This window comes from Oryctolagus cuniculus, chromosome 5 (genome assembly GCF_964237555.1).
Source record: "Oryctolagus cuniculus chromosome 5, mOryCun1.1, whole genome shotgun sequence".
Taxonomy (NCBI): domain Eukaryota; kingdom Metazoa; phylum Chordata; class Mammalia; order Lagomorpha; family Leporidae; genus Oryctolagus; species Oryctolagus cuniculus.
In genome coordinates, this window is record NC_091436.1 from 38,189,720 (window position 1) to 38,217,031 (window position 27,312).

Here is a 27,312-nt window from a genome sequence, read left to right on the forward strand (position 1 = left end):
TGCCGGCACTGCAGGCGGCAGCTTTACCTGCTACGCCACAGCGCCAGTCCCAGTGTGCTGTTTTTAAAGTGACTGATCAACTGGTACAAATGACTTCTTTGTGAAGTTAAATTGACTATTTTCAAGACTAATATACTCACTTTAGAGGAGAAATGTAACTCATAAAGTATACATGGATCCATCTGACTAAGTTTCACTGATCATATAAATCCTTGAAAAGTTTATAATTCCTCTTGGTAGCCATAACAAATCTCTCCTAAAGACAACACGAGCCAGCCTTGTATAAAGCTAAGATGTTACATTTATGATGCAGGACTAGGCTGGATAAGCAGCAGGTTTCTCTGCTGAATAGTGATGATAAAAGCAATAATCGTTTTAGAAATGACAGGTGCTTACATTCATTGAGCATTTATTGTTGTCAGACCCAGAATCAATTGCTTTGTTATCCAGTAGCTCATCTGCACCTCACTCCCAAGATGGAAGATAATCAGAAGTGGGTGCCTGTTCAGAAGCACAGTGGACCACGTACCTGAGCGGAGTTACAGACTCACCTCTCTGATTCTGAGTTCCACATTCCTCACCTCTGCTGCCCTCGCCCTTAGATGAATGTGCTTCAAAAACTTCATGGAAAATGCAATAAAAGATAATTTTTTTTGACAGGTAGAGTTATAGACAGACAGAGAGAAAGGTCTTCCTCCCATTAGTTCACTCCCCAAATGGCTGCAATGGCCAGCACTGTGCCAGTCCGAAGCCAGAAGTCAGGAACTTCTTCCTGGTCTCCCATGTGGGTACAGGGGCCCGAGCACTTGAACCATCCTCCACTGCCCTTCCCAGGCCACAGCAGAGAGCTGGACTGGAAGAGGAGCGACCGGGATTAGAACCCGGCACCCATATGGGACGCCGGCACCACAGGCGGAAGAGTAACCAAGTGAGCCATGGTGCCGGCCCCGGCTAATCAGCTTTTAAACAGAATGAGTGTTTCTCAGTCAGTTGCTGCACTGATGAGCTTGCCGCCAATCCTTTCTATAGATCACTGCTTTTCTACAGAGTGTTCTTAAGATCATATTTGTCTGGATTTCTAGCTGGAGAAATTTTGCCGTATTCAACTTACCAAGAAGCGTTGCTCTGTGAATGACCACTTTCCTCATGCCTGTTTCTCATAATCAGTCTGCTGGGGTTTTTAACCTCCGTGCCTCATTCCTCAACTGTTAGAGAAAAAGACAATTCATAGCAGGCCAAGGGTGCTTTTCTGGTCTGAAGTTCTATTCTTCCAACACTCTAATTTAAGAATACAAAGCTCTTTCCAAAGTATAATTTCAGGCACTGTCCATCGTCAGATTGTATTTCTCAGAATCATCATCTGTGTTTCCTTTGAAAGTCTGTTGGCAGAAAATGGAAGTTTTCAAGAAGCACCTCTGTTCACTTAGGTGAACGTCAAGAAGGCCATTCTGTTACCAGTTTAATTCTAGCCTGCTGTTTCTCTGGGCAATCACTGTCGAGAATCATGGAGTATTGCCTCTGGTTTTTACCATGTCTAGCTTTACCTCAACTTGGATCTTTTCACTGTTGATTGAACACAAAGAAGAGTTACTTTAAAAAAATTGTGTAGAATGTGTAGAAATAGTTAAAATGATAGAGATTCATTAGGAAATCACTCTTCTTTAGGAAGTGATAGGAAACATGGAGTTCTCGATATTCCTGAATCGTTAACTGAAGTTTCCTTATTTATAAGTTCTTCAAGAGCTCCAAGGTTTTATCTTTTTTCTTTTTGTTTAAGACATTTTGTCAGCTCGTGATCAAACAGTGAAAGTGAGACAGTTTCCATTGTGTTCCAAAAAGGATTGGCTCATTTGCTAAAAAACATGCTTTAGTTTAAGTCTGGAAATATTTGACAACAAGCAAGTTTGACTTCATTCATTATGAACCCAGGGCTGACGCAGTAGAATTGTGCTGGCAAGCAAGGCTGTGAGTCATTTGCAGATCCACTGTGTGTTGTGTTCTTCTTGGGAAAGATTCATTTGATGGAACAGATTCTCAAGTTAGATGTTTTTTTCCCAGGAGAAACAGGCATAAATATTAAGAATTACTAATGGCAATGGCTTGCTACTTGGCACTTATAGCTAAGAGCAAGAATTCCAACATATGTGTTTATAGAAATGATTTAGGCTAGCACAAATAAATAACCCTTGATACACACTGAGAACAGCTGCTTTTTTCCTCAGGTTTAAGAAAACATTCACAAATACATGAATTTGGATTTATTCATCACCATCATAAAGCTATGTATGTAGGAGGGTTTATAAATAATATTCTTTTTAAAATTAGAACATTTTAACATTGCTGTTGAGTCGTCATACTTAAAAGAAGAGATTGAAAAACACATAGTTCTAACGTTTTTAGAAGAAAGTCTATCAAGTCTAATTTTGTTCCTGGTTTTTCCCCTGTAGGCTTGTGTCTCCAGAGCAGCCACCAAAGGCCAAGTTCCTGACTTTGGGGTCCAAATTCCGCTACAGTGGCCGCACCCAAGCGCAGACCCGCCAGGCAAGCACCCTCATAGACAGGCCAGCTCCACACTTTGAGCGCACCTCCAGTAAACGGGTCTCCAGGAGTCTAGATGGAGGTAAATATACTTATGACCATATGGATTCCTTTCATCTTCCTCTAATCCAGAAGAAAAAGATGGTCTAGTTAATAAGGTCACTAAACGGAAGCTAGATGGATTGCCATCTTTTTTTTTTTTTTCTAGGAAAATAAAGAACTGTTACTTATGGGAAATAATCTTGTGTTTTGAAGCTGTCATTCTGAACATGTTTTCTTTGTATTTCATTGCTCAAAATGTTCATTAATAGTTCTTTCTCATGAGATGTTGGACAAACAGGTTTACAGGTTTGACTTGATTTTAATGTATATGGCTAAATTTCTTCAACCTGTTAATTATAAAATTAGTTCTTTTTTAAAGATTTATTTACATATTTTAAAATCAGAGATATAGATAGATGGGGTGTGGGGAGAGAGAGAGAAAGGGAGAGAGAGAGGATATTTCCATCCTCTGGTTCATTCCCCAGGTGGCCGCAATGGCCAGTGCTGAGGCAGGTGGAAGCCAGGAGCCAGGAGCTTCATCTGGAACTCCTACATGGGTTGCAGGGGCCCAAACACTTGAACCATGTTCCTCTGCTTTTCCCAGGCCATTAGGGAGCTGGATTGGAAGTGGAGCAGCCAGGAGTCAAACCAGTGTCTCTGTGGGGTCTGGTATCCCAGACAGCAGCTTTACCTGCTATGCCACAATACTGGCCCCCAAAATATAATTTCCAGGATTTGTTGGTAGGATTTTGGTGTTATTTATAGTTATTCTATCTTGATTATAGAGAATCTTCCATATAACTTTATGAAGGTGACAAAGGTATGCATAGGAGACCATAAACCTGCCTCAGAGAACTATTGATGGACTATATAGCTGATTAACAACTGGACACTTTCCCAAGGATATCTAAAATATTGTGCCAACCTATATAAGTATTTCATAAGCCTCACCCAATTTCCCCAGAGAATTTATATAAGTACTAAATAAATAAAATCATTGTTGATTAATGCCCTGAGAAAAGTCTTTTCTTTTTCTGGAACATTGTTTTCAGACTTTGTTTTAAAGTATGAGGCTCTATAACTCTTATATTGCAAATTTTAGAGATTTAAAGAGCTATAAACCAGTGTATTTTCTTTGAAGTATATAAACCATGCTCAAGGAAATCCACCATCTTGTATAGGCAGTTAGTACAGAGGGTGGTGGGAGTCCGTATCTTTCTGAAAACAATGATTTTTACAAGTAAAAGCAGCAAACATGGCACAATAATCCATTATTTTTCCCTTTGTGTTTTGGACACTGTAATTCATCAGATGGGCAAGTCATCAAAAGGATTATTGTGTTATTGTGAAAAATAGGAGGCTTTTCATGCCAATACATGACCAGACAGGCGGAGAACTCTTTGGTTAGGACTTAGTTCTTTTTTTCCAAAGCAAGGCTGGTCTTTTTTTTCCAAAGCAAGGCTACTCGGTAACCTGGATCTGAGCTTTATTTTCTCCACTTTCCATCAATACACTTTTCTTTGTTGTTTTTGCCATGTTTTGTATTTTCTTTTTCCTGTTTGCTTTTTAAGCGAGGCTAGAATAATTTAGATAAAATAAATAATTTTCTCTTTAGAGTTTGGCAAATTAAAATAAATTCCCTAGTAATTTCTTAGAAAGTAAAAGTCAATGGGATATCCAACAACCAAATATCAAAATAAAAATCAATCTTAAAGCAGTTGTTTTAGAGCAGCAGTATGACTTCTTCAGGATTAGAACGTTGACCTAAAAGGGAAGCAAATTGGTCTTTTGAGAGAACTAATAATCAGGATGCATTTGGGATGGGGAAGCCAATGATTTTCCAAGAGTGGAAGTACTAAGAAGCAGGGAGATCACTTAGCTAGGATCCTCAGGGAAAGGTGTATCTGTCATTTAAGACTGGAAGGAGGAAGCCATGAAAAGAGCAAGAGATAATAAAGCATTCCAGGTAGCAGAAGCAGCAGAGATGAAGGATATAAGATGGGAGAGAATTTGTAAGTGATGGGAGAATAGTCTGGGGTCTTGTAGGCTCACAGACCATAATAAGAATGTGGTTTTCTGTCCTGAGTGCTATAGGAAACTAATGAAGGGTGAGTATGTATATGTGTTGGTGTATGTGCACATCAGAGCCTGGTATTATCTTTTAAAAAATCCTGTTGTATAAAAGAATGGTTGGGGTGCTTGAGAAAGAAGCAGGCTGACTGGTAGGTATAGTCCAGGTGAAAATGATGGTCATCTGATCTCGGGTTCTAGTAGGTCAGTTAACCATTTGGTGTTGCAGACACAGTGCCTGAGCCTGTAGGGTTCCACAAAGGGTTTTGAGACCTGCAAAAATTTATTAGTTCCAAAATATGAAAAGAAAACTGCAAACTGGAATTACTAAATGTTTACAAGTGTGCAAAGTCAGTAGTTTTATACCTCTAAATTTGATACATATTTAAATTTCAGTATCATAATCTGAAACCATTTCTTAGTCACATTTTTTCATTTTGCAATAATTCCTCAGTATGTATAATGTATAATGTATGCTTATAAATCATCAATCATAAGTCGTATACTTAGCATAGTTTTACCCCTTCTGAGGGATAATTAGTATAATTTTATCAAAAGTTTAAAAAATTATATTTAATATAAGATGTGAGTTCATTTTAATGTTTAAATATGATTTGGTGTCAGCTCCTGGTGAGATATTAGTAACAGAGATGGAAAAAATTGGCCACATTTACAAATATATAGAAGGATTCTGCTGGATTTGCTATTGCGAGGTCAAGAAAGAGTCCTGGAAGACTTGGCTTGAGCATTTTGGTGCAAGTGTAAGAGTAATGTGTGTGAAGAAGGCAAGACTAGAAAAGAAGCAAGTTTTGGACGGAGTGGGTGAGGGGTGTAGTGTGAGAAGTACTTTGTGATCCATGGATTGAAATTACTTGATGCCTTCCAGGTTCAGAATGGTAGACCACACACAGTTCCTACCCTCGGTGCACTTTCAGCCTAAAGGCTCTTGTGTTTACTAGGCTTCCTCCAGGGATGTGGAACCCAGAGCAAACCACACAGTGTCAGTAAAGCACTCTATGTGGTGAAGTGATCTTCCGGTAGTTAGTTCTTTTGTTTGGGTAGTCACTTCAGATGGAGAAGGTTTGCCAGCTGCTACTCATTTTGCCTTGTTGAAGTTTGAGGGTACCTTGCATTCCCCATCTGTAGGAGAGAAGAAAGGAGTGCACAGTGGCTAGATTCACTCGAGGACCAATGGAGGGATGTCTGTGTATCAGATTTACCATAGGTTAGCTGGAGGCATGCAGCAGGGTAGGGGTTAGAAAATGAAAAAAATTTAAACAAACATAAAAATTAAATCCCTAGAGCCTACCTTTATTATCTTGTCTCATGGTGTTTCAATCAAGGGTTCCTTTATGGAGGAATTCTTAACTTATTGAAACAAATCACTTTCATAATTAGATAATTATTTGTTCCATTACTTAGATTCAGAAACAAATCTAAGTGAGATCAAAGAGACCCTAGAGAATTAAAATCTAACATACTTTGTAGTTCTGACATTTTGCCCTGATTCTGGCATTTAAGTTGGTCTTCGAGCTCCTCCTACTGGCCAATCCATGAGCAGCGTATATCCTTCAAAAATCTGTGATTCCAGGTCCTGGTGAAATTCATTCAGTAGGTTAAAATTCAGAATACTTCTAGGGCTTGGTGAAAGTTTTAAAAACAAGTTTATTTTGTATGTTGGTAATTTCAAAACTCAAGCAAGGTCTGTGTTCTGTTCATTGTTCATATGTTGCCTGATGATCTGTTTAGGAGGTAAAAGTCCTGTAAAGTTTTCCCATTCACTCGGCCTGTAATTTGCAATTCTCTTTCTTGGCTAGCCCCAATTGGTGTGGACCAAAGTCTTATGAAGGAGTTTGCTGGCCCTGCTGGGGAGGTTTCACCCTATGGCCCTGGAGTTGTCAGCACTGCTATGGTGCAAGATGGAGACGGCAGGAAGGAAGTCAGAAGCCCAAGTAAAGCCCCCCATTTGCCACTCACTGAAGGAAAGGTATGGTAAATTAAGACGCTTTGTGGTCTTAAAGTTCTCCTTTGACTAGGGGCTCTCTGTTGTGTTTTCTGTTTCAGAAATTAGATATTTAAAGCTAGACATTGCACCTTCTCTGTTGTATTATTTCTCAATTTTCAAATGCATGTAGGCTCTTCCTAGTTTGGACTGTGGTCTCTGACCTTTTTTTTTTTTCTTGATTGTTATTCAAAGCGAAATATTTCAACTTAATTTATATTAATGCAAGTAAGTAATGTATTAGCCTTTGGACTATCTGCATAATCATCATATCTAATTAAATCTTCAAATTATGAAAGCTACAGGTGATTTGAAACTTACACATTTTTTTTACAAGTTTATAGTGTAGCCTGTGTCTTGTTTATTTTAATTATGTTGATGTGAAAGTTTTGACATGAACAAAGGTGATTTTTATTAAAATAGTTAGTTTTCATTAATAGTCTGTAAGTGGGAAGAAATTCTTCATAAGGCAATTGGTTTGTGAGTAGTGTGTGAGCCGACGGTGTGTTGATTTTGATTTTGGCTTTGTTTTGTGTGCACACCATGGTGAATGGAGAAGTAACCTATATCGTGTTCTTAAATTTGTCACTGTTGTCTTTTATTACCTTGGCAGTAAAGTCGCTTTGATTTTTTGATGTGAAGAGCCTTTGCAATCTTCAGGTCTTCTCTATTCTGTGTGCAAAAAGCAACTTTTTTTTTTTTTTTTTTTTTTTTTTTTTTTTTTTTTTTGATATATGATGTTTGAGAGCAGGCACACAAAAACAAATCATTCCCCTTGATTAGAATGTTTTCTGACTTTTAGCTCTGCATGTGTAAAGAACCTGCTAGCTGAAGTGACTGCCAGGGCTGCAGGAACTTCTGCACTGCCAGCCTCTCAGGGAGCATGTGGGCTTGTCTGATGCCTCAAGGACAAGTGTGCCTCGGATAGCAGTGACGTTCAGTCGTTCAGTCATTTGCATCCCATTGTTAAAGGCTTTGTGACTGTCATATTGAAAAATTATGTGGTTGGAAATTAGTAAAACGGAACAGAAATTGTGCCCAACGAGGTATCCTTCAACTGCTGAGAGGTTGTCAGAATCATTTTTTTTAATTTGCTTAATGAGACACCCAGGAGAGTGACTATTTACATCTGAAACAGAGAAGCTCAGCATTTCAGAAAGTCTCTGTTCTTTGTTGCTTAGTTAATTTGACACACTAGTTATTTATTTTAAAAATGAAAATGTTCTTGACTTTTAAATTCTACAGGAAATCCTGCTCTTCTTCAGCAGACAAGTGGATATGCTGGCTTTTTTTTTAAACTAATGCTTTGAATATATGTCAGCAACCAGGTTTAAGAGTAAATACTGCTATTTGGCTTTTATAGGATTTATTTGCAACCAGTTTGTAAACAATGATTAAATCGGTGCCTGTGAATTTGATGTACTAAAAGTAGTCCAGTTTTAAAATGGATCATTTAAGTCATTTTCTAACTATAGTGTGTTAGTATGATCCCTACTTCTGAGTAAAATCTTCACTAATTACCCATTTCTTTTCTTTCTTTCTTGCATTCGTTTTTCCTTTGACTATATCTGTTGTGTAACTTCATATTCAACCATGGGTTTGCTCTTGAAAACAGATTGTTTCCATTTGCCCACCATCACCACTCATCCGCTATGCCTCATCCTTTTCCCCAAACCTGTTGCCAGTCCCTGAAATGGATTTGCTCTCAGACATTTCAGAGGAAGACCCCTTTGGGGAGGCCGACCAGATCAGAGTAGACAGTTTAGCACTCCTTTCCACAGGTGAAACGTCAGGTCGGGGAGAGCCTCAAGCTGCCGCTCGGGATTCCGTGTTAGATCCTGCTATTGCCCCTCCTCAGCCTGACTGTCCTGCGCCCCTCCTGGAGAAGGCTCTTAAAATGGCTGACCACAGTGATTCGGAGTTTGGTTACTTCTCGTTCAGTTTCTACAAATGTTTTCCCTCTGGCTTCCCTTCCCTTCTTGATGAAGATGGGTATCTTGCTTTCCCCAGCCTCCCCAGGGTCTGGGTCTCCTTCCTGCCCCCTGATGTTCAGCACTACATCCCTATCACCTCCCCGTCCTTCATTCCTTCCCTCATCCTCATCTTTGGGCTGCTTCTCTCAGCTTCTCAGTCGGTTCCTTTTTCTCTCACCTTTTCTCTTCCTCTGGCTCTAGCCCTCTGCTATCTGGAGGCTAAAGCAAACTCCTTTAACGTTTCTTGGGACTGTGATGTGAATGATAAAACAGAGGAAGAGGAGGCAGTTACTGGCACTTTTTCCTAAGCTCCACTTTGTGGAGTCAACAAGCCTGTACTTCATCTTATCCCCTTCCAAATATAGAGTGTAAATGTGTGCATAAATGTCACCACTGCTTCCCCTCCAAATGGCATCATCTGTATGCTCTCAAACATTTTAGTGCATGAACTAAATGTAGGCACTTCTCCAGTGATACACTTTGAACAGGTCCACACGTTCTAAGCTGAGTGGAAAGTTACAGGATTATTTCATTAATATCAAGGGCATATTAGATTCTTAGCAAAAGAAGCAGGAGACAGGAGATCCTGTGTTGTCTGTAAAAGTCCATATTGGATCTCTCCTTTTTTCAGAAAAATGTCAGTGCTTTTCCTTTAGGATGAGAATTTTTGTTTTGGTACAGAACTTAGTGTGCAGTGGACATAACTGTAATGGACGTGTAATAGACCTGCTTAGAATTATTACTCTTGTTCAAAATTCCAAGCTTGTTCTTACATTTATGAGAATGTATCTGTAACCTTTACTCCTGACATTTGTAAGTTTAATCTCAGAAACTCCTTGTCTCCCTATAATTATACCATTTGGGGGCTAAATGTATTTTAGCTAGTGTATTTTTTTTCCCCAAACTGAAGTCATGTAATTATGTGAAAGAGCCAACATCCTTATCTTTAACAAATGTGTGTAGAAAGTGAAACATGGCCTTTTGAAAATTTAGTCTATGTAACACTAAGTTTGGGTCTCTCAGTCCTCTAAATTAGGTGTCTGGTTTGAGGATTTCATAAAAAGAGCTTGATTTCAGTTATAGTACCCCTGCACTGCTAAGTCAGTGTTGACATGTGCAGTATGTTTTTAGTTATTTTGCTGAGTGTTCTGGTGATACCATATCTCATATTCTGTGGGTACTGTGAATACACAGAGTAAATTGCAAAATTTAGACCAAACCTAAAGAACAATGTGAAGATAATCCAAGAGTATGCATTAGGAGACAGCACAATTCTCAGTTTACCTGAAGAATACCAAAGATCAACATTTTAAAGAGTTAAGTGTTGACCAAGGAATTGGAAGATGGTTCTTAACAGATTTTAAGTGATTGTCTCATTTTTACTTCCAATAAAATACTTGGAGGAGTTCCCTCTTTACTGGTGAGAAATGCCAGGAATGATTTTTTGATTGTTTATTTTAAAGTTGAGCATTTTGAACTTTCAGATTTGATACTATCATCCCAGCAAAGAAGGAAAAGAATGTAGGATATGAAGTACCCCTGTGAACATTAAACTATTTTCCTTTGATATCAAAATCAATATTTTTCCTTCTTGCCATTCTTTTCCTGGTGTCAAAGTTCAACCAGTGTTTATGTTAGTTTTAATTCCTAAAGTCATTCTTTTTGGGCCACTATAGATACTGAGAGATGTCCAGCTATGAAAAAGTATTCTTATTTAAAGAATTTTATAAAGAAAAGTGCCTGTATTTAAAAGATTGCTTTTTAAATACCCATCATTTCAATATGAAAGTAGCTGAATAAACCAATCCTCATCCCTCTAGGAAAGAGATCCACATTTATAAACTAACTAGGAGGGTAAACTGTTGTTCCCGATGTGAAGCTCAGGACTTTTTTGCACAATCGTACCTTGAAAGTAGAACAGGTTGAATTATGCCATTTTTGCACTCTCATATTTTCTTTCCTAACAAAAAATAATTTCAAAAGCAGATAGCATAGTCTAGGGACTGAGAAAGAGTGAAGCTTCCGTCTTCCATTCCACCTTTGCCAAGGGTCATTTCCATCATTCGTACAACACTATAGGTGAAGAAAGATCAAGTGGCTTAATATTCTACATCTGCTGAGGGCCAGACAAGAAAGGTTGGTAATGCTGGTTCACCGTTAAGTTCAAGTACAGCTTCTTTGCACTGGTCATAGAGTTTCCACTAACGCTCCCCTTTCTGGCTGTTTGCTGTGGGACTTCTCAGGTGAAGATGGAAGAAGAGGAAGTACACCTGGATGAGGTGGCTGTTTTTTTTCCCTAAAGTTAAATAGTGTGGCTGCTGCCTGCCCTTGTTATTGTTGGGGTGGAAGAGGGGAATGCTCTTTCAGAGTTTATTTGTGACTTTCATTTACTATAGCTTTTAGCCTTAAGATTTTTTATTCCTCTTGTTTTAATGTCAAACTCTGGGTCGTTTCTGATGCCTGCTGATTGATACACTTATGTTTATTTGCCTTTTCCCCCTTGTGTGTGATTTAATTTCGCAGAAAAATTCCCTGAGAGTAGAAGGGGATAATATTTATGTCAGACATAGCAATTTAATGTTGGAGGTTTGTATAATCTAAGAACACATCTCTGTCCTGATGGCTGCCAGGCTGCTGTGGACGGGAGGTCACGCACAGGCTGGCTGGCAGTTTTCTTCAAGCACGGTGCATGAGGTGCATGGGGGAGATTGTCCTCGGGAGTGCATGTTACCTGTCCTATTTTGTTCTTTCCAAGTGGCTTAGGTAGGACTATATCTCCTAGAGGTTCTCAAAGTGACAACTGGGAAAAAAAAATAAAACTTTGTCAAATGAATACCATTTTTAACTATTGATCTTAAAGTTGTTCAGTAAGCCTCTTTTCTCCTCCTGGGTTATCTCTAGGGCATAGAGTCGGCAGCAACATGATCCCACCATTAATATACATTAACCAGAACAGATAGTTGCTGATCTGGCACGAAACAATTTGACTTAGCATCTATGCCCACTTTTTTTTTTTCCCCTCCTCAAATCCATGGGGTTAGGAATGTGGTCCACTTAAAAGTATTCTGTTGGAGAGTTTGCTAATTAATGGAATTGTTTTGATTAGAACAAGCGAAAGAGAGAAAAAGAAAAGAGAAAAGGAAAGAAAGCCTGGTCACCTAATTAGGAATGTAAAAATGTGTTCCCCGTGTCACGCGAGAACATTATTTTCCTTATTGTAGGGTAGCGTGTGGCGATGTATTCAGTGGAGAAATGCTGCTCTGAGTAATCTGACTAATCTGTTTGGTTGCTTTTTGCAGCTTTGATAACTGTTGGAAATGTATTTTTGCTTAACTTACTAAAATGCAGTAAAGTTTAATAAATAACATTGCTTTGAACAAATGCAAGAAACGTGCCTGATCTCAAGCCACAGTCATTTTCATGCCATGCAAAGATGTTTAGATTTTTGAGTTTTTGCAGATGGCTATAGAAGCTCATAGATGAGCTACTATGCTTGTGCATGAATATGGAATATCTAATTTTATTGGATGCATGACCTGTTCCTTTGGGAGTGGGATAAAAGCTAAATCTACAGGTGGCCCTCTGATGTTTGAAATGTTAAGAAAACATTTTAAAATCCAGTTAAAATCACATCCTGGCAACTAATTAACTTTCACTCCCACACGTTACTATTTATGACAACCACTCAAAAAAAATGCTATAAATACCATTTATCAGGGCCTACTCCAGTGAAACGCATCCTGGCAGTTGTCTTGTATCTTTGTCTCTGTAGAGCCCATTTGGTACATAGTGTGGCTGGGCCCCACCTTTGTGCCTGGCAAGTACGTGAGAACAGTATGTGGTTCATTTATCCTATAGAGAGGCCAAATGGACGCAGCCCCTGGAAGCAGTTATTTTTACTCCTTAAGGATTAAAAGTCACCATTTTTCCTGAAAAAAAATTAACGTTTGATTTTTTTCCTTTCTTGTTTTGGATGGTCCTGGACTGGCTTTCCCTTCAGGCCAAGTCTGCTTCTGGTCCACCTTTCTTTATTTTATATTTGATCTGCTGTGCTCACAGAATGCAATTTTAATAGTAATGCTAATGAGGTAAATTTGCTGGAACAAAATCATAGGCTGCATTTCAAATCCAAGTATTAGAAAGAAGGATTATTAGCTTCTTGAAACAGTTCCACAGCTGCCTTCTAATAATGTAAATAATTATTGCTTTAAAAGTTCTAAACAAGAAGAAATTAGAACCCTTTAATATACGTTAAAAAATACATATTGACTTTATTTTCAAATTTCATTAGTACTCACTGATGCTTCCTACAGGTGATAATAATGGCTTTTGAGACTTGGCATTTTTCTTGCTTTACTATGTTTTTTTTTTTTTTAATCATAAGTTTGCTTTGTCTTATTTTTTATTTTTGTCCTACTGGGTTTTTTTTTTTTTTTTTTTTCCTTTTGGATTTTGTCCCTCCCTTACGTTACATATTGCTAGGACCTGGATAAGGCCCAGGAGGACATACTGAAGCATCAGGCTAGCATTAGTGAACTCAAGCGCAATTTTATGGAATCCACACCCGAGCCGCGCCCTAATGAATGGGAAAAACGACGTATCACACCTCTGTCCCTACAGACACAAGGGGTATGTTACTAGCTGTTTGTTGGCTGTATGTCTTACTCCAGCTGTTCAGTAAAACTCAGGTTGTTAGTATCCTATATTGATTCTTGGGAAGTTACAAAATATCCCCATGTAATGTTTTTGTGTAATTGCTAATAATTTTTAAAATACTAAATATTTATTAACAATGTAATACTTATTGGCCTAGTTCCTAGGTCAATTGTATGAGTTTCAGAATATTTTTAAAATAATTTCAGGGCAATTCCACTATGTTACTCTGGTAAATTAATAGTAATGAATTGTTAACACAGGACAACTCAGAAACTAACATTATATTTAATAAGCTTTTTGGTTACTGATTTCTGAAATAAGAAAGTTTACTTAATAAATAAAGAATAATTAAAGGGATGCAGTTGACATTTAGAGTGGTTTCAGATAATGACTGTGAGGATAATGAGTTAAAACTTGGCTTTAATGACTAATGAGCCCTGTTGAAAACTTGCAAAATGTTATATTTAATGCAAGAAAATACTGCAACTTCCAGCAGTGGAATGTGGAGTAATGTTTTATTCGGAGCATTTCAACCATAACAGCTCTCTGTACTTGTTGTCTTTCTCCTCACATGGATTACTTCTTCCCACCACTAATAGAAGCATTGCTTTTAAAATGTATTCTCAGAATACTTCTCCATTTGTTCCAGTTAATATTTGTTCTTCTCCAGTACTCCCAAGCCCCTTCTGTTGTTGACAATAACTTCAATGGGCTCATTTATCATACTGAAGGAGAACGTGATCATATTGTGTTCCATCTAGAATTTAAGAAATTGTATGAACATGTTACCCTACAATTTCATCGTTCCTCTTTTCAGTGTCTTGTGTAGCTTGAATGTTGCCAAATGGTAGAATTTGTTTTAGATAGTCTATTGCTATTTTTATTTACTTTTCCTTAAAAAGCAAACCTGTTAGTTGTTTCACATTTTTAAGTTTATAACGTTGAAGGGAAAATAGAGCTCTTTGAGAACAGATGAGTCTCCATAATTGTTGAACTGAAAAACAGAATTTTTGAAAATAGTAATATTTAAAACAAAACATTGGAAGGGTCAGAGGAAAACGTTTTTGTTTTCTAATTTCCGATGGTAATGTCAGCTTCAGCAACCTACTCCAGCATGTTGCGTTTTCTGGAGAAAGCCTGTCTGATGTGCTAAGATCTGGCCCTCCTTTGTGTCTGCTTCATCTAGTTTGTTCCACTGACCCACACAGTTGTTTTGTGTTTGTGTTGCTGTAGGTGTAATGTATGTGTCTTATTTGTTGATTATGTCTGTTTAAAACAATAGAGAAAAGGAGACCATCTTTTCAAGGATATTTTGTCCATGAAGGGGATGTACCAGATGTCGGCAATGCGGACAGTTGAAGAAAAAACTCAGGAGGCAGACAAGGTGTTCACCTTGCATCCTTGGATCTATTCTTGCTTTTCCCCATTTCCTTTTATTTCTGTTTACAGCCATACGATGTTCCTTATTTTTAAATATGTCAACCCAAATTTTTTAAATAACTTTTTGAACATTTAAAAAGTTAAAGCCCCATGTATAGAAGCATAGGATCATTGAATGAGAAACACTGTATTACAGAGCACTTTATTTGAAAATGTAGAAATGACAACCAGTGTAGGTGCTAAGTGATCCCTAATTTGACATGTGGCTTGACAGTTGGGAAACTGATTTCACATGAAAATGCACTGCACAGCACTGAAGCACACTATGGAATTTTAAAATATATATGCTTTTAGTTACCAGTTTACTAATTGCATATGGAAACCTTCTGATTGTTAATTTTTAAGATATTTTAATCATGAAATAGATTCTGATGCACCATAGCAGCTCCTCTGATCTCGCTCCGTGTGCTCCTATGTATATGAGATACCTAACATTATCAAGGAAGTTAGCTTTCCGTTGCTTTTACATTTCATTCTTTTGCTTCTACTGACTTTGCTTAGCTAGCTGGTCAGCCCATTATTTGCAGGACTGAAGAGTTTACTCTGGTGGAGGAGGTAGACTGCAGATATGTAGAAGCTTGATTGCAGAATGGGAAGAGAATCCCAGGTGCTAAGTGTTAGGAGGTGCAGTGTTGGGTTAGAAGGGGAGGGAGAGACTGCTTTACCACTGTGGTCAGGAGGAGCTGATGCTTGGGATGAGATCCTAATGATGGCAAGGAAGTAGACACATGAAGATTTTTCCTCATGTGAGGAGAGCAAATACAATAGCCCCAAGGCAAGAAGCTTAAGGAACTGAAAAACCAAATGACAGAGGCTTAGTGAGCAAAGAGGAACTTGGAAGAAGGAAAAGTTGAAGACTTTATGTTGTGGTCCTAAAGGCCATATTAACAGTTTGGAATTGCATTGTAGGAGTGATGGGAAAGCCAATGGAGAGTTTTAAGGTGAGTGGTGAAATAATACCCTATGTGTCAGACAGAAATCCCTCTGGTACTGGATGAGGAATAGATTATAGGGAGTGTGAATGACAGCAGAGATCAGTAATAAGGAAAAAGTGTTTTCCTTCCTCAAAGTAGATTTTATTAATCAGCAGAAATTATTCATCAAAACACACAGTGTGGTGGAAGAGGAGGCAAAATAAATGGAAATTCCCTAAAGAAATTTTAGGTCTAGTTGAGATCAAGTATTTCGAACACTGCAAATGAGAAAGATCATGTGATAAGGGTAAACCAGGTGGCCCATTGGTGCACTGAAATCCAAAGCCAGTTTGACTTTAGGTGTGTAGTGAAGACTTCAGTGTCACATACTTTAAAGTACTCTTGTTTTTGAAAATCTGTCCACCAGAACAAGTTGAATAAGCAGCATTCGATAAAATTTAGTTATGTCCTTGGACTTTTTGCTGTAGAATGCTTTAGAATTTGGGTGAAGATATTTAGAATTACTGTTTTCTGTGTCTCATGTTTTAGGAATGTGCAATATGAAAGTACAATAGAGAACACTTTGTTGTAGAGGTTACGTTGAAGTGAAGTGATGTGAAATTTCAATCTCAAAGAGTTACTGCTTTTTCTGTTTTTCTCTCTAGCACATATGGGAAATCTATACATATGGATTGTTCTGACTATAGTTGTTCATTCATCCATTCACCCAGCAAATATTCATTGACCCACCTATACTGTATCATTTTTTTCCCTTCAAATTGCATACCACTACTATTGGTTGAAGGTGTGTGAGTAGTTGAATATATTGGAGTGTTTTGGCTTTTAACCGTATACCTTTTCATTTTCTGTCTTTGTTTTATCTTCACTTTCCTGCTGATTTTGCAGGATTTCTTGTTATCTTAGAATTTTAATCATTAATGTATAAGTATATAATTTGAATTTTCCAAATTCCCAAAAGTTTTTTATCGATTTTTAAAAAGCAGCAATAGTTTCTTGTCCAAAGAGTTAATACATTGATCTTTCAAAATATCTTCAGTTTAATGTGAGTGCTTTTGAGAACAGAACAGAAAATTGGAAACCAAGTCACTTAGCTTTTAATGGGTAAATAACACAGTTGTGTATCCTCTTGTGTATTATGAGAATTATAGTACTTACACTTCAATCAAATATTCTCTGATGAGTCTAGTGGAGATGACATAGACATAGCTTTAAGGTGATGTTGCAGGCATTTTTATTAAAGCATTTGTACAAATTTCCCAATGATCTCTTCCCAGGAATGCCTCCCTTTCCATCCACCCTACCCTAGGGATGGTATTAACTTTTGGGAGTGCAATTAAGCTGAATTGGCCCAGGAGGGTTTTTTTTTCCTCCTCTTTAATATTGCAAATACTTCCTACCTTGCCCTCCTCATTGTCCCTACTACTCACCCTTCTTAGCTCCCTGTCTGAAGAGGTATCTCACCACTATCTTGCATTTATTTTTCATTAAGCTCTCTGAAGAGTGGGCTTTATTTGAAATTATTGCACACTTCTGACATGAGGGGAAGCTTCATGGGGCCTCTGTATTCTTGCCGTTCCAAGTTTCTGAGGACAGAACCAAGCTGCCATACAGTCCGGTCAGGCAAGTGAGGGACCAGTGTTTAAAGGCCAGAAATGTGAAAGTTAAATTTGCCTTACCAGTTTCTCAGAGATACATGATTTTTTACATTGCTCCGAGTTTTTTACATTCAGCTCTGAGTTTGTCTTTCTGTTTTGAATATTTTTTTGTTCACCTATTTTTGCACCAAAAAGGGAGAACAGTTTGTTAATCTATGGCATTTTTAGCATGTCTGAAGGAACTGCTGTGGATTTCTGTCTAAATGTTTGTTGTACAAAGTAGTATGAAGAAGGGACAAGATTGTAGGAACTAGAGTAGTTAAGGAAGGCCTTATGCAAAACATAAATATTACGTGGGCCTCAGAGAGACTGAAAAATCAGAAAGTCCCAGAGTGTTTATGGAAAGATATTGGAGGCAGGAGGGGTGGATCACAGAAACCCAAGCCGTAACACAGGAACAAACAGCTATTCTCTGCAGTGGCCAAGAAGCTTCCTGAAGAATAAATAAATAAAGCTTCAGTGAGAAGCCAGGGAGTTCTAGTTGGTTCCTATAGGTTACAGCTGTCAAAGATGCTAAAGCGTGGTGGAAACGCTGGTGTGCAGGCAAACCTCACTGTAAGCTGGCTGCAGAATGGGAGAATTCTCCGCTTTTTTCCATTTTGTGCTGTTCTGTATTCTTTCTTGGATAACCTTCACTGCATTTCAATAGGTCACCACTGTCTGTTCTTAATGTTAATTCTTTGCTCTTCCTTTTCTGACCTCTCTAGAGCCTAGAAGAGGAGATAACATCAATTTTATTTAGTGAAAAGGGCTTTTCTCATAGCATGAAAGCCACCTTCACTTCAGCCACCACTTGGACAGCAGAGGGCGCTATTGTGAACTCTAATGCACCTTTTGAGCTGCTTTCTTCCTCGCCCTTCTCACACTTGCCTGAGGTGCATTTTACTTTGTTTCCCCTGTTACTAAAAGCCACATAGAATGATTTTAAGTTCTGGATATTCAGATTCCCTGCCCTCCAGTGCTTTCACTGGTGAAATTAACTCTTCCTGGGAGAAGCATTCAAGAAACAATGACTGAATTTGGACTTGAGGACAAAGATACAAATTGGATGTTTCTCCTGCTTCTTTTGGTGAAGAAAAAATATCTGCCTAAATTCAGAGAATCATTTAAACCCTTAAGGCCCAGGGCCTGAGCTGTTAAGCAGAAGGAAACCTTCAACCAAGCAGAAACAAAATGTGCTCTGTATGCTAAGTATGCTTTGCAGAGTTCAAAGCTTTCAAAACCCAAATTTCAGGCATCTTCTGATGGCTTGTTATTTTAATAATTCTGTTCATATGGAAAGATTTAAGGTGAAGTAATTGTCTTGGACTCTAAGGGGATTCCCTGAACTTGGGCAGAACCCACCTGGCCATTAGAAGTTAAGTAAGAATCCATTGACCTGTAATCTTAGAAATGTATGTCTTAGAATGGTTCTGATCAATGGGCATGTTTATAAAGAAGTTTATAGATATAGTTAAATGCTACCTGTTTGTCAAAATAGACTTAGTTTAGTATCTGAAGGATGACTCTTCTTGTTTGGTTGCTAACATAATTTACGTGGAAATGATTTTGAGCAACCTAAAACATACCCTTACCAGGCACTTAAGAGTAGCAGGTGAGACCAAAGAGTGTCTTTGAATGTACATTGTTAGGAGCTGTGGAGTTTTCATTTTATAGCCTTTCATGGTTGTCCATGTCACTGGGGCAGATGAATTCAGAATCCTGCTGTCCCTTCTAGGTAACAGCTCCAGTCCAGTTAATGTCTTGGCAGCTTCACAACACCTAGTGGCCAGGTGGTTCAGAGGCACAGCACCCTTCTCCATTAAGCGTGAAGATAGATACCTTCTTGAATGAATAGGGTTGCTGTTGCTGGCTGAACTATTCTAAAGTTAGGTCAGAGTAGTGCACCTTGAATATCAAAAAGTTGGCTGTATTTTATCAATGTAAAACTTTTAAAGCAAACGCCTCTATAAGGAAGTTTGTAAACTAGTTCATAACATCATAGCATAATAATTTATATTATTAACACATAAATGGATTATACATGCATGCATCAGGTATTGAACATTTAGGTGCTATGTAACTCAGCTAGAATAAATTTATTCTGAAGAAGTAGGGGATAGAGATGAGCATCTCAAGTAATGAGCTTGGTTCATCTCAGATTTCCAAGATGCCAGAGGAGGAGCCAAATTCTAAGAGGAAGAGCACTTGGAGCCATCATTACCTTCCACACCCTAGTGTGTAATATCTCTTTGCTGATGTACAGTACAAACTGAGATGTTAATAACCATTTCTGAAATGAATGCTTTCATGTTACTAGCTATCTGAGGCTAACTATAGTTTTTCCAATTAAAACTTTTAAAAAAACAGAATCAGCAATAAATAAAAGTGCCAATCTCCTTAATGCTTTATTCATTTACAAATTAGCATTCCAGGCTAGCCTTTATAGTTTGATTAAAACCAAAATGGTCAAACAGGTTTTAAAAGTTTTAAAATTTGCTCTTGAAAACAATCAGTAAGCCTTAGTATGATTCAATTTTTTAAATAACTTTTTTAAAGTACTTAAGTAGAGCTTTCAAGTATAACTATATTAAAAACGTTTTATTTCTTTGGAGGACGCTGGTTACTTTTGTGTTTTTATACGCTTTTGGCATTTGTCCCAATTGTCCTTTGTGTGACCTTGAGCAGAGATATTTGTAGATGTTGATTCTTGCTGTTCTATCTTTGCAGTGTCAGATTTTTTTTTTCCAGTGGTTGTTGAGGTAAAACTTTATTGATTTTGTGTCCTCGGTTGCTTTTTGTTCCGCAGACACGTGCTCCTGAGTCAGAAGGGCCTTGCACTGGAGCCAGGGATGCTGTTAAGGTTCTCCCCTTTTTCCATGTTAACACCATTGCCTAATGTTCTCATTCCCCTCACGTTTGCCCCTCTTCCCTTTCAGTCAGCCATCATAACCATCTGTGTTTCTCTCCATGACGTGACTCTGCCATCAGTTAATTTGGATTTCTGTTGTTTTTGTTTATTCATATATTTTTTGTTTTCCCTCATCCATTTTTTTTTTGTGCAGAGTTCACATGAGACTCTGAATGTAGTGGAGGAGAAGCAGCGGGCAGAGGTTGGGAAAGACCAAAGAGTAATCACAGAAGAAATGAATGGTAAAGAGCTATCACCTGGGAGTGGTCCTGGGGAGATTCGTAAGGTGGAGCCTGTGGCACAAAAAGACTCCACCTCCCTATCTTCTGAGAGCAGCAGCAGCAGCGAGAGTGAGGAGGAAGATGTGGGAGAATACCGGCCCCACCACCGTGTGACCGAGGGCACCATCAGGGAAGAACAGGAGGAATATGAAGAAGAGATGGAGGAAGAACCCGGTGGAGCAGCCAAGGTAGTAGAGAGGGAGGAAGCAGTGCCAGAAGCCAGCCCAGACAGACAAGCAGGTGCCAGTGTAACCACAGTAGAAACAGTGGCCCGGGAAAATGTAGTTGCCCAGGAGCTCTCTGGAGAGAAGAGTGTCAACGAAGGCGCTCTTAAGCAAGACATGAGAGAAGAAACAGAGGAAGAGCAACATAGAGTTAACGGAGAGGTGTCCCATGTTGACATTGATGTTTTGCCACAAATTATTTGTTGTTCAGAGGTAAATGAGAGTCCCAAGTGGGAGCTAATCTATAGAGCTCTTTCTCAGGTGGGGAACACCCGCCTTTCTTCTTCACCTATCTCCCAGTTCTTCAGCTGTTTCAGCACGAATCTGATTTTTCCCTCTCCTGGGAGGAAGGGGGAAGGCTCTGCTTTGTATATTTTCTACCAGCTCAGTCCACGGGTTCTAGCTTCTTTACTGCAACTGGATCACGTGTAGGGTAAACTCTCCTACAACCACTGCATCATTTTTTCCTCCCTTTTTCACACTTAAATTTTTCTTTGCATGTTCTGGATTGCTTCCAAATGTTTTGTCTTTTGTTGCACTGCTTCCTCTCACTAAATGCATTTTTTTTTGGGTTTTATTAGAAAAGTGTGTATGTAATGTTGAAAGAACGGTCAGTGTCAATGTGTGTGCTCTTGTTGTCTTGATTGGAGTTGACTTTTTGGCTCATTCTCTTCACTCTTCAACTTAAGATTTTTCGAAATGACAGCAGCCTTTGATTACTGTGGATCTCTAAATGCAGCATCCAGCAGTGATGAGAACATTATTTCTGGAATGCCACCATGACTTCTGTTTTTAGAATCTAGGGAATGTATGGTTTGGTTAAGAGACTTCTCTTTTCCTTATAGGCAGCCAGAGGCTAAACTGTTTATTTAATAGGAGGATATCCTTCTCTTCTCATTGTGTCCTAACGTCAATTCTGGATTATTTGCAAGTTGATTGTATGTTTTGTGATTACCTACATTGGATGTGAATTTTCTCCTTTTGTCTCCGAGATAGAGAACTTCACATGTTCCTTTTAGGTGAAGTCTTGGCCACTAGATGCAGTATGTATCTTACTGGAAGTGAGTTAGGCTAAGCAAGGGTTTACTTCCACGGGCATGGTTCTTGATTCCAAACTTAATGGCCGTAATAAAGAGATTTATCCATACTTGCTTTCTTTAAAGGGGTAGAAAATCTTGAAGTGACCTTGCCTTAAAATATTTAAGTAGATTTTTACAATGTTTCTTTTAAACTTCTTGTTTTGCTTTCGAGAGGATGTTCCAGGAATCTTTGAACACTTTGAACTAGCATTTTCTGCAGTTAATAAAAGATTGTTCCTCTTTAAATAATTATACCTGTTGGGATTTTTCTCTCAAAAAAAAGTACTGTCATATTTTGGTAGTTGTGCAGTCTGGTGTTGTGTTAAACAGACATCCTCAGCAGACTACAATGTTAACAGGCCATCAAACCTCTCCCTTAATGTTTTAAATTGTTCAGAGTATTAATGCTATATCGATGGAGTAATTTTAGATTAACTTAGGAAGTGCCAAAGAAACACTATAAGTTTTAGACAAGTATAACCAAAAATAATCATACTTGAAAATGTCCTTCTGAAAATGGGGTATTTGTTGTCAATAATGCAGAAAAGACGTTTTGGGGAGAAGAGCAAATCTTAGCCTATCCACCTGGCATGCCGATGAAAGGCGGTGAGCCTTCACACAAACCATGGGGCTCTTTAAGCTGCAATAAAAAGAGATTATTTCACATAGCTCATTCTGTTTTCTTTTCAGTTTTATCATTACATGCCCAAAGCTAAACTACACACATCATTTATATAAAATCTCATTGTACACTGGGATGGACATTTAAGTAGCTTGGACACCATCATAATTTGAAGAGTAAAATAATCTATGGAGCCATTATGTTAGCTTATTTTTCATATATACACACATATATACAGACATATGTATATGTGTACATATGTATTATGCATATGCATGTGTATATATGATGTATTTGAAGGAAATTTCTTCCATATTTTGTTTTTGGTTATTTGCTTTTATTTTTTTTGTGCTTGCGTGTGTGGTTGAATATGTTTCTTACACTTATTTTTGAAGGTTCCTTTATGTGCTTTTACTTATTACCTCTAGAATTTATTTTTCCCTTCCTTTTCCACCTCAGCCACCAGTGGTAAAAACAGAGATGGTAACAATTTCTGATGCCTCACAAAGGACAGAAATCTCCACCAAGGAAGTCCCTATTGTCCAAACTGAGACCAAAACCATCACATATGAGGCTCCACAGGTATAAAAGCTCAAGGCTTGGACTATTTGAATTCCTTTTTAGCTCAGTATGTCTGCTTCTGTTTTCATTCTGTCTTCTCCTACTCGTTTCTGATTCTGACATAGCTTTTTATATCTCCTATGTCTCAACAACAATATAGCTTGCGATGTTGCTCTCTTAGGTTAAGACAGAAATATGATCGAATTGCTAACCCTGTAATTACAGTGGGGCCATCCATATGATTATTTAGGGCAGAGAGTATCCATCTTATTCATAATATTGAAGACATTCTGGTTGATATTTCCAAGAAGGTTTATGTACACTTGCAAAACAGATCATCATGCAAAGTTTATTGGATCTGATAGAATTTGTGGATTAGTAGTCCATAGCTTCTCCCCCTCTAAATCCATGAAAACAGACTCAGTCACTCACACTTCCTTGCAGGTAACACACTAGAGGAGCACATACATCTGTGCTTCTCCTTCACATGGGATTGTTTTCTGAAGACACATGTGTCATCTGTATGTAAACTGTGTACTATGTGCATAAATAATTATCAGATTTATGTGTCTGACTTTAGGTCTTCATTCATGGTTCTATAATGATTGGAAATAAGTGTTAAAATGAGTAACCTTAAGATGAACAAAAAAGAAGTATTCATCGTTCCAAAATGGACCTGTTGACAAGTGTGCAGAACAAATGCTGTCTCCACATGCAGCCTTGCGGGGTGGGGTAGGGGAATGGGTGGGGTTGTACTATGATAGAGGATGGCATGTTATTGCCCTCTCAAAGTACTTTTTAAAAGATTTAATGCATGCAATGTGTGACCTGTTTCTTGATATTACTTTAGGCATGCTATCTATGTGTGTATATATATTCCCTCATGAGCACAAACAGGTTTCTTACGAAGGGGTGTGGGGGCAGTGGGGGAGTGTGTCTCTTTTGTGGAATGTACTTCCATAAAGCAGTACAAGTACCTGACCCAAGTTTGAGAGAGATTTGCTCTCACAGTTAGAATGGCTCTGGACCTTGCAGTTATTTCATTGTGTCAGCATCCGGAAACAGAAGGCAGATATGTTCAGTGATCTTAACGTAAATGGTTAGACTATTATGTTGCTTCATTATTTGCCTTTGAAAACTCTAGAACCTTCTGCCTCTTCCACTGGCAGAGCAAACAAGTTAAATCTATTTTAATACATGTGTGGGATTTATTTATGATACATAGTGAAAACATATGTGCATATAATATTGAAATATTTACATACATATATATGCTTACAGCACACAAACTCATATAGAAACACTGTTATTTTTTTAAAAAATTACTGGACATAAGCAAATAAATCATGCCAGTTCGGTTTATCCTAGTCAGGTTCTGTTGCTTAGTAATCTGAGAAAACTCAGCACTACTAGTTACTGTGGAAACTCCTCTGCCTGGTTTTCTGGTTTTCTCTTTTCTAGCTTCTGCAGCTGTCCTTCAGACAAGTTCTCTCCTGACTCCCGGGCAGCCTTCAATCCCATTTTCTACTTCCATTGTTCCTCTTTTTTCTCTTCCCACAGACTTTGCTTCTCCATGTGCATTTAGCCTTTGGCCTCTGCTCTGTTACAAATGCCAGCCACTCTCCTGGACAGTAAATTACCACTGCAAACACGCAGAGGGTAGGCAGATAGCATCGTCTGCCAGCCACATAGATTTTTAAAGATGCATGTTGAGTGGGGTGGGGTCTTCTGACAACATTTTGGAAGTTAAGCGTTACCTTGTGTTTTCCCTTCAACTGTCCAAAGATTGACGGCGGGGCCGGTGGTGATTCAGGCACATTACTGACCGCACAGACCATCACGTCTGAGTCCGTGTCGACGACGACGACCACACACATTACCAAGGTAAAGCAGTCCCAGGGAAAGCTAGGGAGGAGATGGTGCATTGCAGAGGGGATCTTTTCTGACTTTTGTCTTTGTTCCTGTTCATATTTCCAAGCAACACACAGACAGAACCAGTGGAATAAAAATACCTTGATCCAAAGTATCCAAGAAATCCGTTTCTGCTGACAAATGTATTCAAACCAAATTGCGATTTTGTAGAGTACAAGGGGGTAAATATGTTATGGATAGCCCTGTTGAAGGCAGCTACCAGGCCACAGATAATGAAATTATAAAATGTATAATTTGTAAAAACCAAATTTCGGAAAATTTAGAAAATGATACTGCTTCTTTGGTAAAAGCAGCTCCCCTGGATGAAGAGTATCATTCAGAATTTTCAGCAGATTGTTCAAATAATGCAACAATTCCTTCATTTATTTTAGCTACTGTTATCTTGATTTGGATCATTTTCCCAGATTCTCTCAAGACCTGTGGAAACCCCAGCAGTGGTTTAAATGGCTTCCAAGTGATTCTAGTGTGTGCTAGCATCATCAAATTTCTAATGCTAACTGTATTTTCCAATATTTCCTTTTGCTTTGACTTTTCCTATCTTATTAGTGTTTAAAGGCCTGAAATGTATCCTTGCAATACCTTAAATGTATGCATTCCTATTCCATGTTTCAAAAATAATTTCCAAAAATCAAAATGCATTGTAAATTTTTAAAAATGCCCCATAAATGCTGCATGTACTGTTGGTGCTCATTTGAAGTATGTCCAATCATTAAAGCTACAATATGTCTTTTTTTAAAATAAAGGTTTACTTATTTGAAAGGCAAAATTACAGAGAGATGGGGAGAAAGAGAGAGAGATCTTCCATCTTCTGGGTCACTCCCCAAATGACCACAACAGCCATGACCAAAGCCAGGAGCTTCTTCTGGGTCTCCCACATGGGTTCAGGGGTCCAAGCACTTGGGCAAACCTCTGCTGCTTTCCCTGGTGCATTAGCAGGGAGCTGAATTGAAAGTGGAGCAGCCAGACTTGAACCTGTGCCTTTATAGGATGCCAGCATTGCAAGGGGTGGGTTAACCCATTACACCTCAAGGAAGTCCCCATAAGCCTTGTTTCTAAGAGTAAAATGTTGTCACTTGTGAAGTAGTATGTACATTTCTCAGAGTTGTAAAAGTTGGATGTGTGCTTTCTCAGGACCACTTGCTGTTTGCTCATTGTCTCTTTAGAATGTCACAGTTAGATTCAGTCCTCAGGCTGGCTCAGCTTTGACCAGCAGATAATGCTGTGAGGTACTTTGTGCAGGGCCTCTGTTCACACATCCTTTAGCTGCCAACCTCCATGTCCACATGCACAACTACATGCTGAAGCTGTAACCAACTCAAATGTTTAATGAAAGATCTCATCTATCTTCCATATGTTCAACCAAATCCAAGTCCTTTTGAAAAAATTGTTGCACCAGATCAAATGAGCAAAATCACCAAATGCAATTATATGACCAGAATCAAGCAGGTTCAACTGTACCAAACTCAATTTCCCAAACCTAACTTCTAAACCCAAATTGTTAGAATCCCTTATAATTCTACAAATACAACATGACTGTTTCTTTCTATTCTCTTTTTCCATGTGTGGCTGAGAATGAAGAAATTCAGGAAATTGTAACAATGTCCTATGGGACCACTTGCCACTAAATGACATTTTTCCTATCTTAATGGCACTTGAACGTTGATGCGTTAGTTTTAGAGACACTTTCAGTTGAAGAATACCTGCGAATGCTACAACTCTATATTTAACTATAGGATTCTCTGCTGAGTTTAAAAGGAAAACACAGTTTATGTGTCATCAGTCTTCCACTACTTGGTGGCATGACCTTACGATGATCAGAAGACCTAGGTGAGCTCCAGCTGTGTTTTCTCTGACTACGGAAACATGTTTTAGTGATTGATGCTTTTTTTTTTCTTCTCTTTTATGACCTTTAGACTGTAAAAGGTGGAATATCAGAAACCAGAATTGAGAAACGCATCGTGATCACAGGAGATGCAGATATTGATCATGACCAGGTAAAGACCCTGGGTTCTAATTTGGAAAATGATGGTGCTTCTTTCCTGAGTTTCCCACCATCATTGTCATGTCATATTCCTGGGCAAACCCTTTCTCAGAACCTCCTGGATGAAGTCCAGCTCCTAGGTACTCACGGCCTGGGTGCAGTGCTTTCAACTTTCCTAACTTGGAATCAGTGTCAAGCAGACTGCTGTTTGTTTCCACTGGCTTTGCATGTACTTTTGAATCATATCATCTGGAAAGTGTCTGGCAACCATTGGATATTCACCTGGGCCTGCTTTAAAGACAAGTCTTCAAATATTTTAAAATAAAGGGCAAGCTAATGACTCTGGCTTCCAAAAACCAAAAACAATAAGTTTGATTTATGCCTCCTTTTAAGAACTTTTCAAGTATTTTTTATAGCATTAGAAAGTTGAG

The 27,312-nt window shown here is 38.4% G+C and overlaps 1 protein-coding gene across 50 annotated transcripts in view; it reads left to right on the top strand.

The window, feature by feature from the left end:
• EPB41L2 (erythrocyte membrane protein band 4.1 like 2) overlaps positions 1-27,312 on the top strand; it is a 244,336-nt gene that overhangs the window by 186,031 nt on the left and 30,993 nt on the right. For 7 of the 50 annotated variants that reach the window (XM_017345371.3, XM_070073557.1, XM_070073556.1 and 4 more), the window contains exons 11-21: positions 2,448-2,620; positions 6,468-6,637; positions 11,149-11,211; positions 13,108-13,254; positions 14,564-14,665; positions 18,019-18,186; positions 20,100-20,153; positions 20,356-20,919; positions 22,867-22,989; positions 24,754-24,852; positions 26,814-26,894. In XM_017345371.3, coding sequence (XP_017200860.2) covers positions 2,448-2,620; positions 6,468-6,637; positions 11,149-11,211; positions 13,108-13,254; positions 14,564-14,665; positions 18,019-18,186; positions 20,100-20,153; positions 20,356-20,919; positions 22,867-22,989; positions 24,754-24,852; positions 26,814-26,894 — 1,744 coding nt within the window. Of the gene's footprint in view, positions 1-2,447; positions 2,621-6,467; positions 6,638-8,267; positions 9,657-11,148; positions 11,212-13,107; positions 13,255-14,563; positions 14,666-18,018; positions 18,187-20,099; positions 20,154-20,355; positions 20,920-22,866; positions 22,990-24,753; positions 24,853-26,813; positions 26,895-27,312 lie in introns of those variants that run through there. The other 43 variants (XM_002714817.5, XM_070073574.1, XM_070073573.1 and 40 more) reach the window with 23 other exon arrangements.